Here is a 13,559-nt window from a genome sequence, read left to right as displayed (position 1 = left end):
GGTGGCGAAGGGCCAGGACCTCTGAGAGGCCTTAATATGGTGCTCCCTTTCTTTGCCTTCAATTGCAGGAGGCAGTTAGAAATAGGAAGTACAGTTGATGAGTGTTCTACTGCTGTAAATTGCTTAATGGTTAAAGAATATGGCTCACTGAGTATTCATATCACCTGCTTTCATTTTCCAGACAGACAGACAGACAGAAAAACAGACAATGAGATAGGAGAGGGAAACAATCATCATGGGGTCATTGTCTGTGATCGTCTCCCCTGAGTACCACCAGTTATATCAGTGTTGTGCCCTGGTCTCACATCGACCCTCTTGTCCCCCTCTATTCTGTTGTGCTGCAGGTGTCTATAAGAGCCAAGAAGCACGGTTGATGCTGCTCATGTACCATGTGAAAACGTCCACTCACACCACGCTGGGCAAGGAGGAGACATGGTCCATGGACGGTTTTGTAAGTTTACCGTTTCTTACTAACAGGAAGGATTTGTGGAATTGACACATTTACATCTACATGTTAGTCATTTAGCAGACGCTAGCGACTTACATACAGTGCATTTGGAAAGTACTCAGACCCCTTCCCTTTTTCCACATTTTGTTACGTTACAGCCTTATTTACATAAATATTCAGACCCTTTGTATGAGACTCAAAATTGAGCTCAGGTGCATCCTGTTTCCATTGATCATCCTTGAGATGTTTCTACAACTTGGAGTCCACCTGTGGTAAATTCAGTTGATTGGACATGATTTGGAAAGGCACACACCTGTCTATATAAGGTCCCACAGTTGACAGTGCATGTCAGAGCAAAAACCAAGCAATGGAATTGTCCGTAGAGCTCCGAGACAGGATTGTGTCGAGGCACAGATCTGAGGAAGGGTACTAAAACGTCTGCAGCATTGAAGGTCACCAAGAGCACAGTGGCCTCCATCATTCTTAAATGGAAGAAGTTTGGAACCACCAATACTCTTCCTAGAGCTGGCAGCCTGGCCAAACTGAGCAATTGGGGGAGAAGGGCCTTGTTCAGGAAGGTGACCCGATGGTCACTCTGACAGAGCTCCAGAGCTCCTCTGTGGAGATGGGAGAACCTTCCAGAAGGACACCCATCTCTGCAGCACTCCACCAATCAGGCCTTTATGGTAGATTGTCCAGACGGAAGCCACTCCTCAGTAAAAGGCACATGACAGCCCGCTTGGAGTTTGCCAAAAGGCACCTAAAGGACTCTCAGACCATGAGAAACAAGATTATTTGGTCTGATGAAACTAAGATTGAACTCTTTAGCCTGAATGCCAAGCGTCACGTCTGGAGGAAACATGGAACCATCCCTAAGGTGAAGCATGGTGGTGGCAGCATCATGCTGTGGGGATGTTTTTCAGCGGCAGGGACTGGGAGACTAGTCAGGATCGAGGGAAAGATGAACGGAGCAAAGGATAACCTTGATGAAAACCTGCTCCAGAGCGCTCAGGATCTCAGACTAGGGTGAAGGTTCACCTTCCAACAGGACATCGACCCTAAGCACACAACAAAGACAACGCAGGAGTGGCTTTGGGACAAGTCTCTGAATGTCCTTGAGTGGCCCAACCAGAGCCCGGACTTGAACCAGATTGAGCATCTCTGGAGAGACCTGAAAATAGCTGTGCAGCGACGCTCCCCATCCAACCTGACAGAGCTTGAGAGGATCTGCAGAGAAGAATGGGAGAAACTCCCCAAATACAGGTGTGCCAAGCTTGTAGTGTCATACCCAAGAAGACGCAAGGCTGTAATCGCTGCCAAAGTTGCTTCAACAAAGTACTGAGTAAAGGGTCTGAATACTTATGTAAATGTGATATTTCCTGGGTTTTTTATATACATTTGCAAAAAAATCTAAAAACCTGTTTTGTGTAGATTGATGAGGGGGGAGAACTATTTAATCAATTTTAGAATAAGGCTGTAACGTAACAAAATGTGGAAAAAGTCAAGGGGTCTGAATACTTTCCGAATGCACTGTATCTTAATAACCATCTGACGTGGTGTAATAATGTTGAAATTGACATTTGTTAGACATATCAATGGACATTTGTTAGACATATCAATGGACATTTGTTAGACATATCAATGGACATTTGTTATACATTGTTACTTCATGTTTATTACAAAATGGCCTCAAATGCAGTCCTTGTTTTGTATTTTGTAAAAATACAATTCTGAAAAGTTAGATTTGTCCTTTAAAACGTAACCTCATAGTGAAAAGTACCATTCAAAGAAATGACTGACTGAATGACTAACTAACTGACTGACTGACCATATCTGTCTCCCTGTATTCTCCTAGGTGTCTGCAGAACCTGACGGTGCCACTTACGTCTTTCAAGGCTTCATACAGGGTAGAGACTACGGCCAGTTTGGACTTCAGAGGCTAGGTAAACATCTCCACATTGTTTTTATATCAGCTTTCTCAATGTCAACAATATTGTGTCATTTCAGTATATAGAAATGAAACATGTATGTAATAGATATTTGATATAGGCCAAAAGGTGAGTGTGAGAATATTCATGTTGTTCCTATGTCTCCTCTCCCACACAGGTTTGAACATGTCAGAAAGTAATAACTCGTCCAATCCACCTCACGGTACAAACAGTAGCTCTGTGGCCATAGCAATCCTTGTGCCTTTTTTCGCCCTGATATTTGCAGGCTTCGGATTTTATCTTTACAAACAGAGGTAAGTGTACCTATCTACCACCAGCTAATTTTATACTGTGGGCTGAATTCACAGTAAAGGCCACATACAGATGTAGGATCTTAAGTTGATCACCCTGTTGCAGGATAACTTTCCTGCAATACAGGACATTTTAAACGTGTAGTGTATTTGAGGTTTAAAAAGGCTTCTGAAGTTTTTAATTTCCACTTAGACATTTTTTACTTGAAAAATTACATTTTTTACTATGAAAAATGTCTCAACCCCTACAAAAATGACCATTAACATACCCCAACCAGAAGCCATGGATTACAGGAAACATCCGCACTGAGCTAAAGGGTAGAGCTGCCGCTTTCAAGGAGCGGGACTCTAACCCGGACGCTTATAAGAAATCCCGCTATGCCCTCTGACGAACCATCAAACAGGCAAAGAGTCAATACAGGACTAATATTGAATCATACTACACCGTCTCTGACGCTCGTAGGATGTGGCAGGGCATGAAAACTATTACAGACTACAAAGGGAAGCACAGCCGTGAGCTGCCCAGTGACACAAGACTTCCAGACGAGCTAAACCACTTCTATGCTCGCTTCGAGGCAAGCAACACTGAAGCATGCATGAGAGCTGGCTGTTCCGGATGACTATGTGATCACGCTCTCCGTAGCCAACTTTTAAGCAGGTCAACATTCACAAGGCCGCAGGGCCAGACGGATTACCAGGACGTGTACTCCGAGCATGTGCTGACCAACTGGCAAGTGTCTTCACTGACATTTTCAACATGTCCCTGACTGAGTCTGTAATACCAACATGTTTCAAGCAGACCATCATAGTCCCCGTGCCCAAGGACACTAAGATAACCTGCCTAAATGACTACCGACCCGTAGCACTGACGTCCGTAGCCATGAAGTGCTTCGAAAGGCTGGTCATGGCTCACATCAACACCATTTTCCCAGAAACCCTAGACCCACACCCTAAACCCATGCAATATCTATTGCACTCCACACTGCCCTTTCCCACCTGGACATGCGTGCTCAGTCCCCTCCTGTACTCCCTGTTCACCCATGACTGCCTGGCCAGGCACGACTCCAACACCATCATTAAGTTTGCCGATGACACAACAGTGGTAGGCCTGATCACCGACAATGATGAGACAGCCTATAGGGAGGAGGTCAGAGACCTGGCCGTGTGGTGCCAGGATAACAACCTCTCCCTCAACGTGACCAAGACAAAGGAGATGATTATGGACTACAGGAAAAAAAAGAGGACTGAGCACGCCCCCATTCTCATCGACGGGGCTGTAGTGGAACAGGTTGAGAGCTTCAAGTTCCTTGGTGTCCACATCACCAACTAACTATCATGGTCCAAACACACCAAGACAGTCGTGAAGAGGGCACGACAAAGCCTATTCCCCCTCAGGGGACTGAAAAGATTTGGCATGGGTCCTCAGATCCTCAAATAATTCTACAGCTGCACCATCGAGAGCATCCTGACTGGTTGCATCACGGCCTGGTATGGCAACTGTTCGGCCTCCGACCACAAGGCACTACAGAGGGTAGTGCGTACGGCCCAGTACATCACTGGGGCCAAGCTTCCTGCCATCCAGGACCTCTATACCAGGCGGTGTCAGAGGAAGGCCCTCAAAATTGTCAAAGACTCCAGCCACCCTAGTCATAGACTGTTCTCTCTGCTACCGCACGGCAAGCGGTACCGAAGTGCCAAGTCTAGGTCCAAAAGACTTCTCAACAGCTTCTACCCCCAAGCCATAAGACTCCTGAAAAGCTAATCATGGCTACCCGGACTATTTGCACTGCCCCCCCACCCCCACCCCATCTTTTTACGCTGCTGCTACTCTGTTAATTATTTATGCATAGTCACTTTAACTCTACCCACATGTACATATTACTTCAACTACCTCAACTAGCCGGTGCCCCCGCACATTGACTCTGCACCGGTACCCCCCTGTATATATAGCCTCCCTACTGTTATTTTATTTTACTTCTGCTCTTTTTTTCTCAACACTTTTTTGTTGCTGTTTTATTTTACTTTTTTATTAAAAATAAATGCACTGTTGGTTAAGGGTTGTAAGTAAGCATTTCACTGTAATGTCTGCACCTGTTGTATTCGACGCATGTGGCCAATAAAATGTGATTTGATTAATTATAATCCACATAATAATTCGCATTTCTTGTTACCGCAGGATTATTTTCCTACTGTAGTAAACTGGCTCAAATTAAGATCCTACATCTGTACTGTGCTACTGTGTCAGGATCTATAGCAGGGGTGTCAAACTCCACGGAGGGCCTAGTGTTTGCGGGTTTTTGGTTTTTCCTTTCAATTAAGACCTAGATAACCAGGTGAGGGGAGTTCCTTACTAATTAGTGACCTTAATTCATCAATCAAGTACAAGGGAGGAGCGAAAACCCGCAGACACTCGGCTCTCCGTGGAATGAGTTTTACACGTGATCTATAGCGTTTGTTTGACATACGGGTTGCTGTTATTCACGTATAAAACCATGAACCATTGCTGTGTCCTCCACAGGTCTTCTCTTAAAACCCAGTACATCTTAGATAGGCTACATGTTGACTTATACTGACTCTTGTTCTCCATTGAGTCTGAACCATGTCTTTGCCCCTATCTAGGTCTACTCCTAAAACCCAGTACACAGGCTGCTCCGTCCACGAGAACAACAACGGACAGGCGGCCTTCGAGAACCCCATGTACAACACCAGCGCCAAGTCGGTGGAAGGCAAAGCTGTCCGGTTCGACCCCAACCTGAACACAGTCTGCACAATGGTATAATGAAGTCCGCTTGGCGACTGCAACCGCAAACACTGCATCGTTTTTTTTCTTATTTTATATCAAGGTAAAAAAAAAAAAAAAATGCTTTTGTGAGACGAGCTGATTTTGTTTAGATTGAGACTGGAGATAGCGATGGAGACACTCTAGTAGAGGCGTGTCGGACATTTTTGGCGAGACGAACTGAGGAACAAGGAACCAATCCTCTGGTACTTAAAGCACACTATTCAGGAACCTTGACTGGGTCATGTGTGTCGAGAAAGACACTCACTGGGCCAACATCACATTTTAGAAGACTGAACTGAGAACTGAGAAACATAAAAACCCAAATCTTCACGGTGGTCGGCGAGTGGCGTGGAGAGTTCTTAAGCTACCTTATTATATTGCACTCTGCGAGTGCTTCTTCACAGTCGATTGGGTCTTTTATATAAAGTGAAAAGGATCTGTAAATCTTCTTCTTGCATATATAGGAGGAGCATTCACCACCTATATTTTTGTATTATATATTACCACGTGGGAGGGGCCAAAGGGAGAGAGCTGAAGAGTTTATAAAAAAGAGGGGAAAAAAAGATATTTCAAAATATGCTGTTCACATCGTCAAACACACAAAGGTATTTTTGGGTTCATTTTTAAAAGGTTAAACCGTTTTTTAAAACAACGGTTTTGACCGTAACTCCCTGTCCTCGAGCTTCAGTCCCATATTCTGTGTTTTTTTCCACTGTGGCAATCAGAAGTGTTTGAAGTATTGATGTTAACTGTGTGATGTGAGTAGAAAGGTTTTCTGGAATATTTAACTCTTATTTGCCATTTTGGATCATACTTTGGTACCGTTATTAGCCTTTACAGTCATCTTCATTCTGACCTAAATAAGGAATGTCAGTATTGAGATCTTAAAGTCTGCAAAGCAAAACTTATTTTAAACGAGTGTCATTTAATTTGTACTAAATGTGGAATTATTACACTTAATCTAAAGACAATATCGGTACTCCTTGCGGCCATTTTGAAGTTGTGGGGGACAACATCATGGAACAAAATCCATCCAACATCAACAGAAGAGCAGAGCAGAATCAAACATCAACCCAGTAGGTTTAACAATCATATTTCTTACTGTATTCATCCTTTCATCTGTCTGTAGTTTTTATTTTTTTTTATTTATTTTTTTCTGGTCAAAAATGTCTGATGATGTAATTTGCACAACAGATGCATTTTTCAACACTAGATGAGATGAATTGCCCCCTGTATCATATAAATGCCCAGTGCCACCCACTGGACCTGAGTCAGTCCTAGTTGGTGTCCGTGACTGCAGGCCTCCAGGTCTCCAAGCTGTGATTCATTACAGTGCCTTTATGATAAAGTAGTACCCCCTATGATAACGTAGTACCCCGACCTCATCACACATTGATACAGAAAGGGATCAATGGGCTCCACCAGTGACACTTCTGGCATAATTTTCACCAATGACAGACCAGATCAGTCTATCTGCAGACTTGATGATACTCTATACTGACAGTGACATCAATCGCCATGCCAACCGCAAACCAATGAGATCAATCTTTCCAGAATTTGTGTTTCTTTCGTTTTTATTTGGCATTTTTACTCGTCCGCGCAACATTTTCATTGTGACTTTTCATTATATTGCACTTTTTTGTTACGGTTTTGAATTGTTGTTGTTGTTGTTGTATTACTCTATGTATCCTAGTGGGTGGTTTTTACAGTGCCTACCAAAAACCATGTGAACCAGGTCTGCTGCTCCTTCCTCCTCTCCTCATCCCCCTGTTCCTGTCTTTCTCTTTGTAATCTTATGATCTCATTCCCTCTCTCCTTCACCTCACAGGACTTCATGTGTTGCTGAACAAACACTAAACACTGACACATTCTTCCTTTCCACTCATCAGGTGCCATGTTTTTTAAACCTTTCAATCTATTTTGCCACTTAGCTTTTCCTATAAAAATGACTGCAATAAAGAACCCATACAATTCTAGGAAGCCGAAATACTATTTGCAGTACAGTACAGCTGGGTACTCCTATGTTAAATGCATTGAAAATATATAAAAATAAAAAATATATAAAATAAAAATCGATTTAGGAAAAAGTTTTTTTTTAAAGAAATATATTTTTATGAACAAATTATTTGTAACATGTATGAATATTATGTACATTTCCAATGCAATGTAAGATTAAAAAAGGCTAATTGCTTTTGTAAAGTGTCGTCCTTTTCTTAATTCCATATTCACTTTGTTTAGATGTGTTAGATGTTTATGATATTCTCTACTGTATACGCCTGTAGACACTATCTAGCATCTCCCTCTGGTTACAGTAGTCTTTGCAGGGATTGGCTCCCATGACAAATACAGCACGATCCATACAATGTGTCATACAAGCCCTCAACACAGACCAAGACCCAGAAATAGCCTTAAATCACTGAGCAAATATCATAACTGTTGCACTAATTCCCTTTCCAATGGAGTCATTACGACCTTGTTTGAGTGACAGCCCTGTCATAGTTTGATTCATAGGAGGCTGAATGAAAAGCCCCAGGAATCCCTGCTGGGTTGCGTAGTTCTACTGTCAGTAATACAGTGTAGCAGTGGGCTCTGCCCATGACAGCTAGAATTGATTCCTCATTCATTTGACAAAGTTTCTCTCTCACCTTTCTTTCTCAGTCTCTGTCTCTGCCTCTCTCTCTCTCTCTCTCTCTCTCTCTCTCTCTCTCTCTCTCTTATTCTCTTTAGTGAGCCAATACTAGACGGCTGGGCGGGTTGATGGTCTGTATACAGACGGTGAATAGGCATGTCAAACCCAATGACAGTGGAATGAAGGGCTTGTATCTATCCATGTAAAGCGTTCTAGTGTTACTGTGGCTGTGTACAGTATGTCAATCAAGTGTGGAGAAGCTAGTCAATAGCTCAATACACTCCTTATTGACTTCATCTATTTACTCTCAAGACTTTTCAGGTGGATATTTACAGTATCTTTCAATTAATCATGTCATTATTTATTGTGGTTTTACTATGGCAATTCCATGTCAAGATACTGTACCTTGACTTTTATTTTGCTATTCTCTGATCCCATATAGAGAAATAGGAGAGTTAAGGTGGGATATCTTGGTGGGATATGTCATGATGTTTAACCCCAAAAATAACACTAAAATATACAGTGTTTATGTCAAGCAACAAAGCAAGCATATAATATCCGGCTTGGTCCGTGTAGTCACCTGACATTCTGACGCCTCAGCTTGTGTTGATAATAAACATGAACGCAGCACGATACATAGAGCTGGAACATAGAACTGGAACATAGCACTGTTTAAAGAATAAATCTGAAGCTAGAGAAGTTGTGGAAATATCAACGCTCCATCACAGCTTGGGCAGAGCGATGAAAGGAGAGGGGGAGAGGAGATGAAACAAATCACAAGGTGCTCCGCAAGTGCTGAGAGGTTGAGAATAAATGTCAGACTGTACTACAGTTGCTGAGACAAAATTCTGAAAAGCCAGACATCCTCCATTATGGATGTGGAAATAAACCACGGTTTTGGGGAACAAGAGAGGAGGGGGACAAGTGTTGGAGAGAAAGAGGAGGGGGGGAGACAGCCCTCTGGTGGATTCTGAGGACATGAAGTGACACACTGGCAGAATGGGGTGATCACAAACACACACACATATAGACAGCTTGAGGAAGAGGAGAGGGGAGCTAGGTGTCTGTCAGACAGCTTGAGGACTGAGAGAGGGGGTGGTCTGTCAACTTAACTGAGAGAGACTAGGTAGCTGTCAGACAGCTTGAGGACTGAGAAAGAGGGGAGCTAGGTGTCTGTCAGACAGCTTGAGGACTGAGAAAGAGGGGAGCTAGGTATCTGTCAGACAGCTTGAGGACTGAGAAAGAGGGGAGCTAGGTGTCTGTCAGACAGCTTGAGGACTGAGAAAGAGGGGAGCTAGGTGTCTGTGAGACAGCTTGAGGACTGAGAAAGAGGGGAGCTAGGTGTTTGTCAGACAGCTTGAGGACTGAGAAAGAGGGGAGCTAGGTGTCTGTCAGACAGCTTTAGGAAGAGGAGGGGGGAGCTATGTGTCTGTCAGACAGCTTGTGAACTGAGAAAGAGGGGAGCTAGGTAGTTGTCAGACAGCTTGAGAACTGAGAAAGAGGGGAGCTAGGTAGTTGTCAGACAGCTTGAGAACTGAGAAAGAGGGGAGCTAGGTAGCTGTCAGACAGCTTGAGGACCAACCAACAGTGGTATTGATGTGGCAGTCGTACACGGCCTGTGTCACACTCTGGCTCCGGGACTTGTAGTTGAGCCAGGGTGTATTCGTTTTGGTTGGGTTTGGTTTGGTTAGGTTGGGAATAGGGTGTGTTCATTTGGGTGTGTGTGGTTTTGGTTAGTTCTTGTGTAGTCATGTGACTCCCAATCGGAGGTAACGAGTGTCAGCTGTCGGCTCGTTATCTCTGATTGGGAGCCATATTTATCTGTATGTTTTCCTTTGGGTGTTGTGGGTTTTTGTTCCATGTTCTGTCAGTGTCACAGAGGACTTCACGTCTCGTCATTTGTTTTGTTGTTTCGTGGTTGCTTTAATTTAATAAAGTCAACATGTTCGCTCAACACGCTGCGCCTTGGTCCGCTTCCTTAGACGATCGTGACAGAAAAACCCACCATAAGAGGACCAAGCAGCGTGTCAAGCGGCAACAGGACCCAGCTCCAAAGGATTCCTGGACATGGGAGGAGATTTTGGACGGAAAAGGGTCCTGGACTTGGGAGGAGATCCTGGATGGGATGGATCGCCGTCCATGGAGCGGAAACAGTGGAGAGGCGACGGAGAGAGGAGCAACGGCGTCGGCAGGGCCATCGTCGGAGGGACGAGAGGCAACCCCAAAAAGTTTTTGGGGGGCACATGGCTTAGGCGGCTGGGCAGCAGAGGCTGCCACAGGGAGACGTGGAGAGAAGGCTATCGGATTACGGGAGCCATTGGCGAGTAGAGGAAGGGAAGTTGTTGCGGCACGGCGTGAGAGACTGATGTGTGTTACCAGTCCGGTCCGGCCCGTTCCTGATCCCCAGTTAAGGCCAGTGGTGTGTGTCCCAGTACGGACCGGCCTGTTCCTACCCACGCACCAAGCCCACGGTGTCGTCGCCAGTCCAGCCCGGCCGGTTCCTGCTCCACGTACTAAGCCTACGGTGTACGTGGCCAGCCCAGCCCGGCCTGTTCCTGCTCCACGCACAGAACCTACGGTGTGCGCCGCCAGCCCAGCCCGGCCTGTTCCTGCTCCACGCACAGAACCTACGGTGTGCGTCGCCAGCCCAGCCCGGCCTGTTCCTGCTCCACGCACAGAACCTACGGTGTGCGTCGCCAGCCCAGCCCGGCCTGTTCCTGCTCCACGCACAGAACCTACGGTGTGCGCCAACAGCCCGACCCGGCCTGTTCCTGCCACTCGCACCAAACCCTACGGTGCGCGTCGCCAGCCCGGTCCCGGCCTGTTCCTGCCACCCGCACCAAGTCTACGGTGCGCGTCGCCAGCCCGACCCGGCCTGTTCCTGCCACTCGCACCAAACCGACGGGTGCGCTCGCCAGCCCGGGTCCGGCCTGTTCCTGCCACCCGCACCAAGTCTACGGTGCGGCGTCGCCAGCCCGACCGGCCTGTTCCTGCCACTTCGCACCAAACCTACGGTGCGCGTCGCCAGCCCGGTCCGGCCTGTTCCTTCTCCCCTGCACTAGCCCTGAGATGCGTGTCCTCAGCCCGGGACCACCAGTTCCGGCACCACGCACTAGGCCTTATGTGCGTTCCCAGGGTCCAGCATGCCCTGTTGCTTCTCCCCGCACTAGCCCTGAGATGCGTGTCCTCAGCCCGGGACCACCAGTTCCGGCACCACGCACCAGGCCTATAGTGCGTCTCGGCCGCCAGAGTCTGCCGCCTGCCCAACGGCGCCTGAACTGCCCGTCTGCCCAACGGCGCCTGAACTGCCCGTCTGCCCAACGGGCGCTTGAACTGCCCGTCTGCCCAACGGCGCCTGAACTGCCTGTCTGCCCAACGCCGTCTGAACTGTCCGTCTGCCAGCGCTGCATGAACTGCCCGTCTGTACTGAGCCTGCAAAGCCGCCCGTCTGCCATGAGCCTTCAGAGCCATCCGCCAGACAGGAGCCGCTAGAGCCTTCCGCCAGACAGGATCAGCCAGAGCCTTCCGCCAGACAGGATCAGCCAGAGCCTTCCGCAGACAGGATCAGCCAGAGCCTTCCGCCAGACAGGATCAGCCAGAGCCTTCCGCCAGACAGGATCAGCCAGAGCCTTCCGACAGACAGGATCAGCCAGAGCCTTCGGCCAGACAGGATCAGCCAGATCCGTCAGCCTGCCATGAGCAGCCAGATTCGTCAGCCAGCCATGAGCAGCCAGATCCGTCAGCCTGCCATGAGCAGCCAGATCCGTCAGCCAGCCATGAGCAGCCAGATCCGTCAGCCAGCCGCGAGCAGCCAGATCCGTCAGCCAGCCATGAGCAGCCAGATCCGTGCGCCAGCCATGAGCCGTCCAGCCAGGATCCGCCAGAGCCGCCCAGCCGGGGTCCGCCAGCCAGCCAGGATCCGCCAGAGCCAGCCAGCCAGGATCCGCCATGCAGTCCGGTGCTGCCCCTTAGTCCGGTGCTGCCCCTTAGTCCGGTGCTGCCCCTTAGTCCGGGTGCTGCCCCTTTATCCGGTGGAGTTAAGTTGGAGGGTGGTCAGTTGGAGGAGGCTACGGAAGCGGGTAGTGACTATGGTGGGGTGGGGACCACGACCAGAGCCAGAACCACCGCCGAAGAGGTATGCCCACCCAGCCCTCCCTTGGTTAGCCCTAGTTGAGGCGCGGCGCAGTCCGCGCCCTTTAGGGGGTACTGTCACACTCTGGCTCCGGGACTTGTAGTTGAGCCAGGGTGTATTCGTTTTGTTGGGGTTTGTTTTGGTTAGGTTGGGAATAGGTGTGTTCATTTGGGTGTGTGTGGTTTTGGTTAGTTCTTGTGTAGTCATGTGACTCCCAATCGGAGGTAACGAGTGTCAGCTGTCGGCTCGTTATCTCTGATTGGGAGCCATATTTATCTGTATGTTTTCCTTTGGGTGTTGTGGGTTTTTGTTCCATGTTCTGTCAGTGTCACAGAGGACTTCACGCCTCGTCATTTGTTTTGTTGTTTCGTGGTTGCTTTAATTTAATAAAGTCAACATGTTCGCTCAACACGCTGCGCCTTGGTCCGCTTCCTTAGACGATCGTGACAGCCTGAAACACACTGACAGGCAAATTAAAGGAAAACAATGAAATAAGTCACATCCAGATCTGTGTTGGCACCCTTGATCTGTCTAAATAGCACCTGTTACTGCAAGCCGATCATGAGCAGTAGGCAGGCAGTGTTGTAGCTAAGGGCAGTGTTTCCCAACTCCGGTCCTCCAGTACCTCCAACAGTACATATTTTAGTTGTGGCTGCGGACAAGCACACCTGATTATATTTGTCAACTAATCATCAAGCCCTTGACAAGTTGAATCAGGTGCTTTTGTCTGGGGCTTCAACAAAAATGTGTGCTGTTAGAGGTTCTCGAGGACCGGAGTTGGGAAACACTGGCTTAGGCTATGCCATGACTACAGTGCTTTGAGCCATACAGCAGTAGATCACCTCTGAGATGTTCAGTGCACTGTTCTCATTTAGAGACAACACTTAGGATACATTAGAGATTTGTTGTGCCTAATTAGACTGCAATTTTACTCCAATAGAAAGCACAGTGATCACCATTAGTACACTCTTTGTATTGATGCTCCTTCCTCAGAACAGGATCATTATAGTGGACAGTATGCTGATCAGGTAAGCAACCTTTTCAACAGCACTACAGTCAGAATGGAGGTATAGCTTTCAAGTCTGTTCACTCCCTGGTGAAGTACTGTTTCAGATTGCATCCCAAATTGCACCCTATTCCCTGTGTTAGTGCAAAAGCAGTGCACTAGGTAGGGTATAAAGTGCCATTTGAGACACAGACTTTGAGTCATAAGCACAATGTCTGTGTTCAAAAGGAAGCAAGTCATGTTGTAACAATAGCTGAATGTTGGATCAATCAATGGGCTAGATTGGAAATGTTGAAGTACCAATCTAATCGCAGGCATTCCGA

The 13,559-nt window shown here is 47.1% G+C and overlaps 1 protein-coding gene across 1 annotated transcript in view; it reads left to right on the top strand.

Annotated features, from left to right (window-relative positions):
- The window catches only part of LOC121571845 (CUB and sushi domain-containing protein 3-like), a 558,910-nt gene extending 551,267 nt beyond the window's left edge, over nucleotides 1-7,643 (top strand). The window contains exons 67-70 of the mRNA XM_041883584.2: nucleotides 345-451; nucleotides 2,304-2,391; nucleotides 2,555-2,690; nucleotides 5,307-7,643. Of these exons, the coding sequence (XP_041739518.2) occupies nucleotides 345-451; nucleotides 2,304-2,391; nucleotides 2,555-2,690; nucleotides 5,307-5,466 (491 nt within the window). The 3' untranslated portion in view covers nucleotides 5,467-7,643. The remainder of the gene's footprint in view (nucleotides 1-344; nucleotides 452-2,303; nucleotides 2,392-2,554; nucleotides 2,691-5,306) is intronic.
- Nucleotides 7,644-13,559: the final 5,916 nt, after the last annotated feature.

The sequence above is a fragment of the Coregonus clupeaformis genome, chromosome 8, assembly GCF_020615455.1.
Source record: "Coregonus clupeaformis isolate EN_2021a chromosome 8, ASM2061545v1, whole genome shotgun sequence".
Classification (NCBI taxonomy): Eukaryota; Metazoa; Chordata; class Actinopteri; order Salmoniformes; family Salmonidae; genus Coregonus; species Coregonus clupeaformis.
The sequence above is the reverse complement of the archived record's forward strand: the minus strand, read 5'-3'. Positions and strand labels throughout refer to the sequence as shown.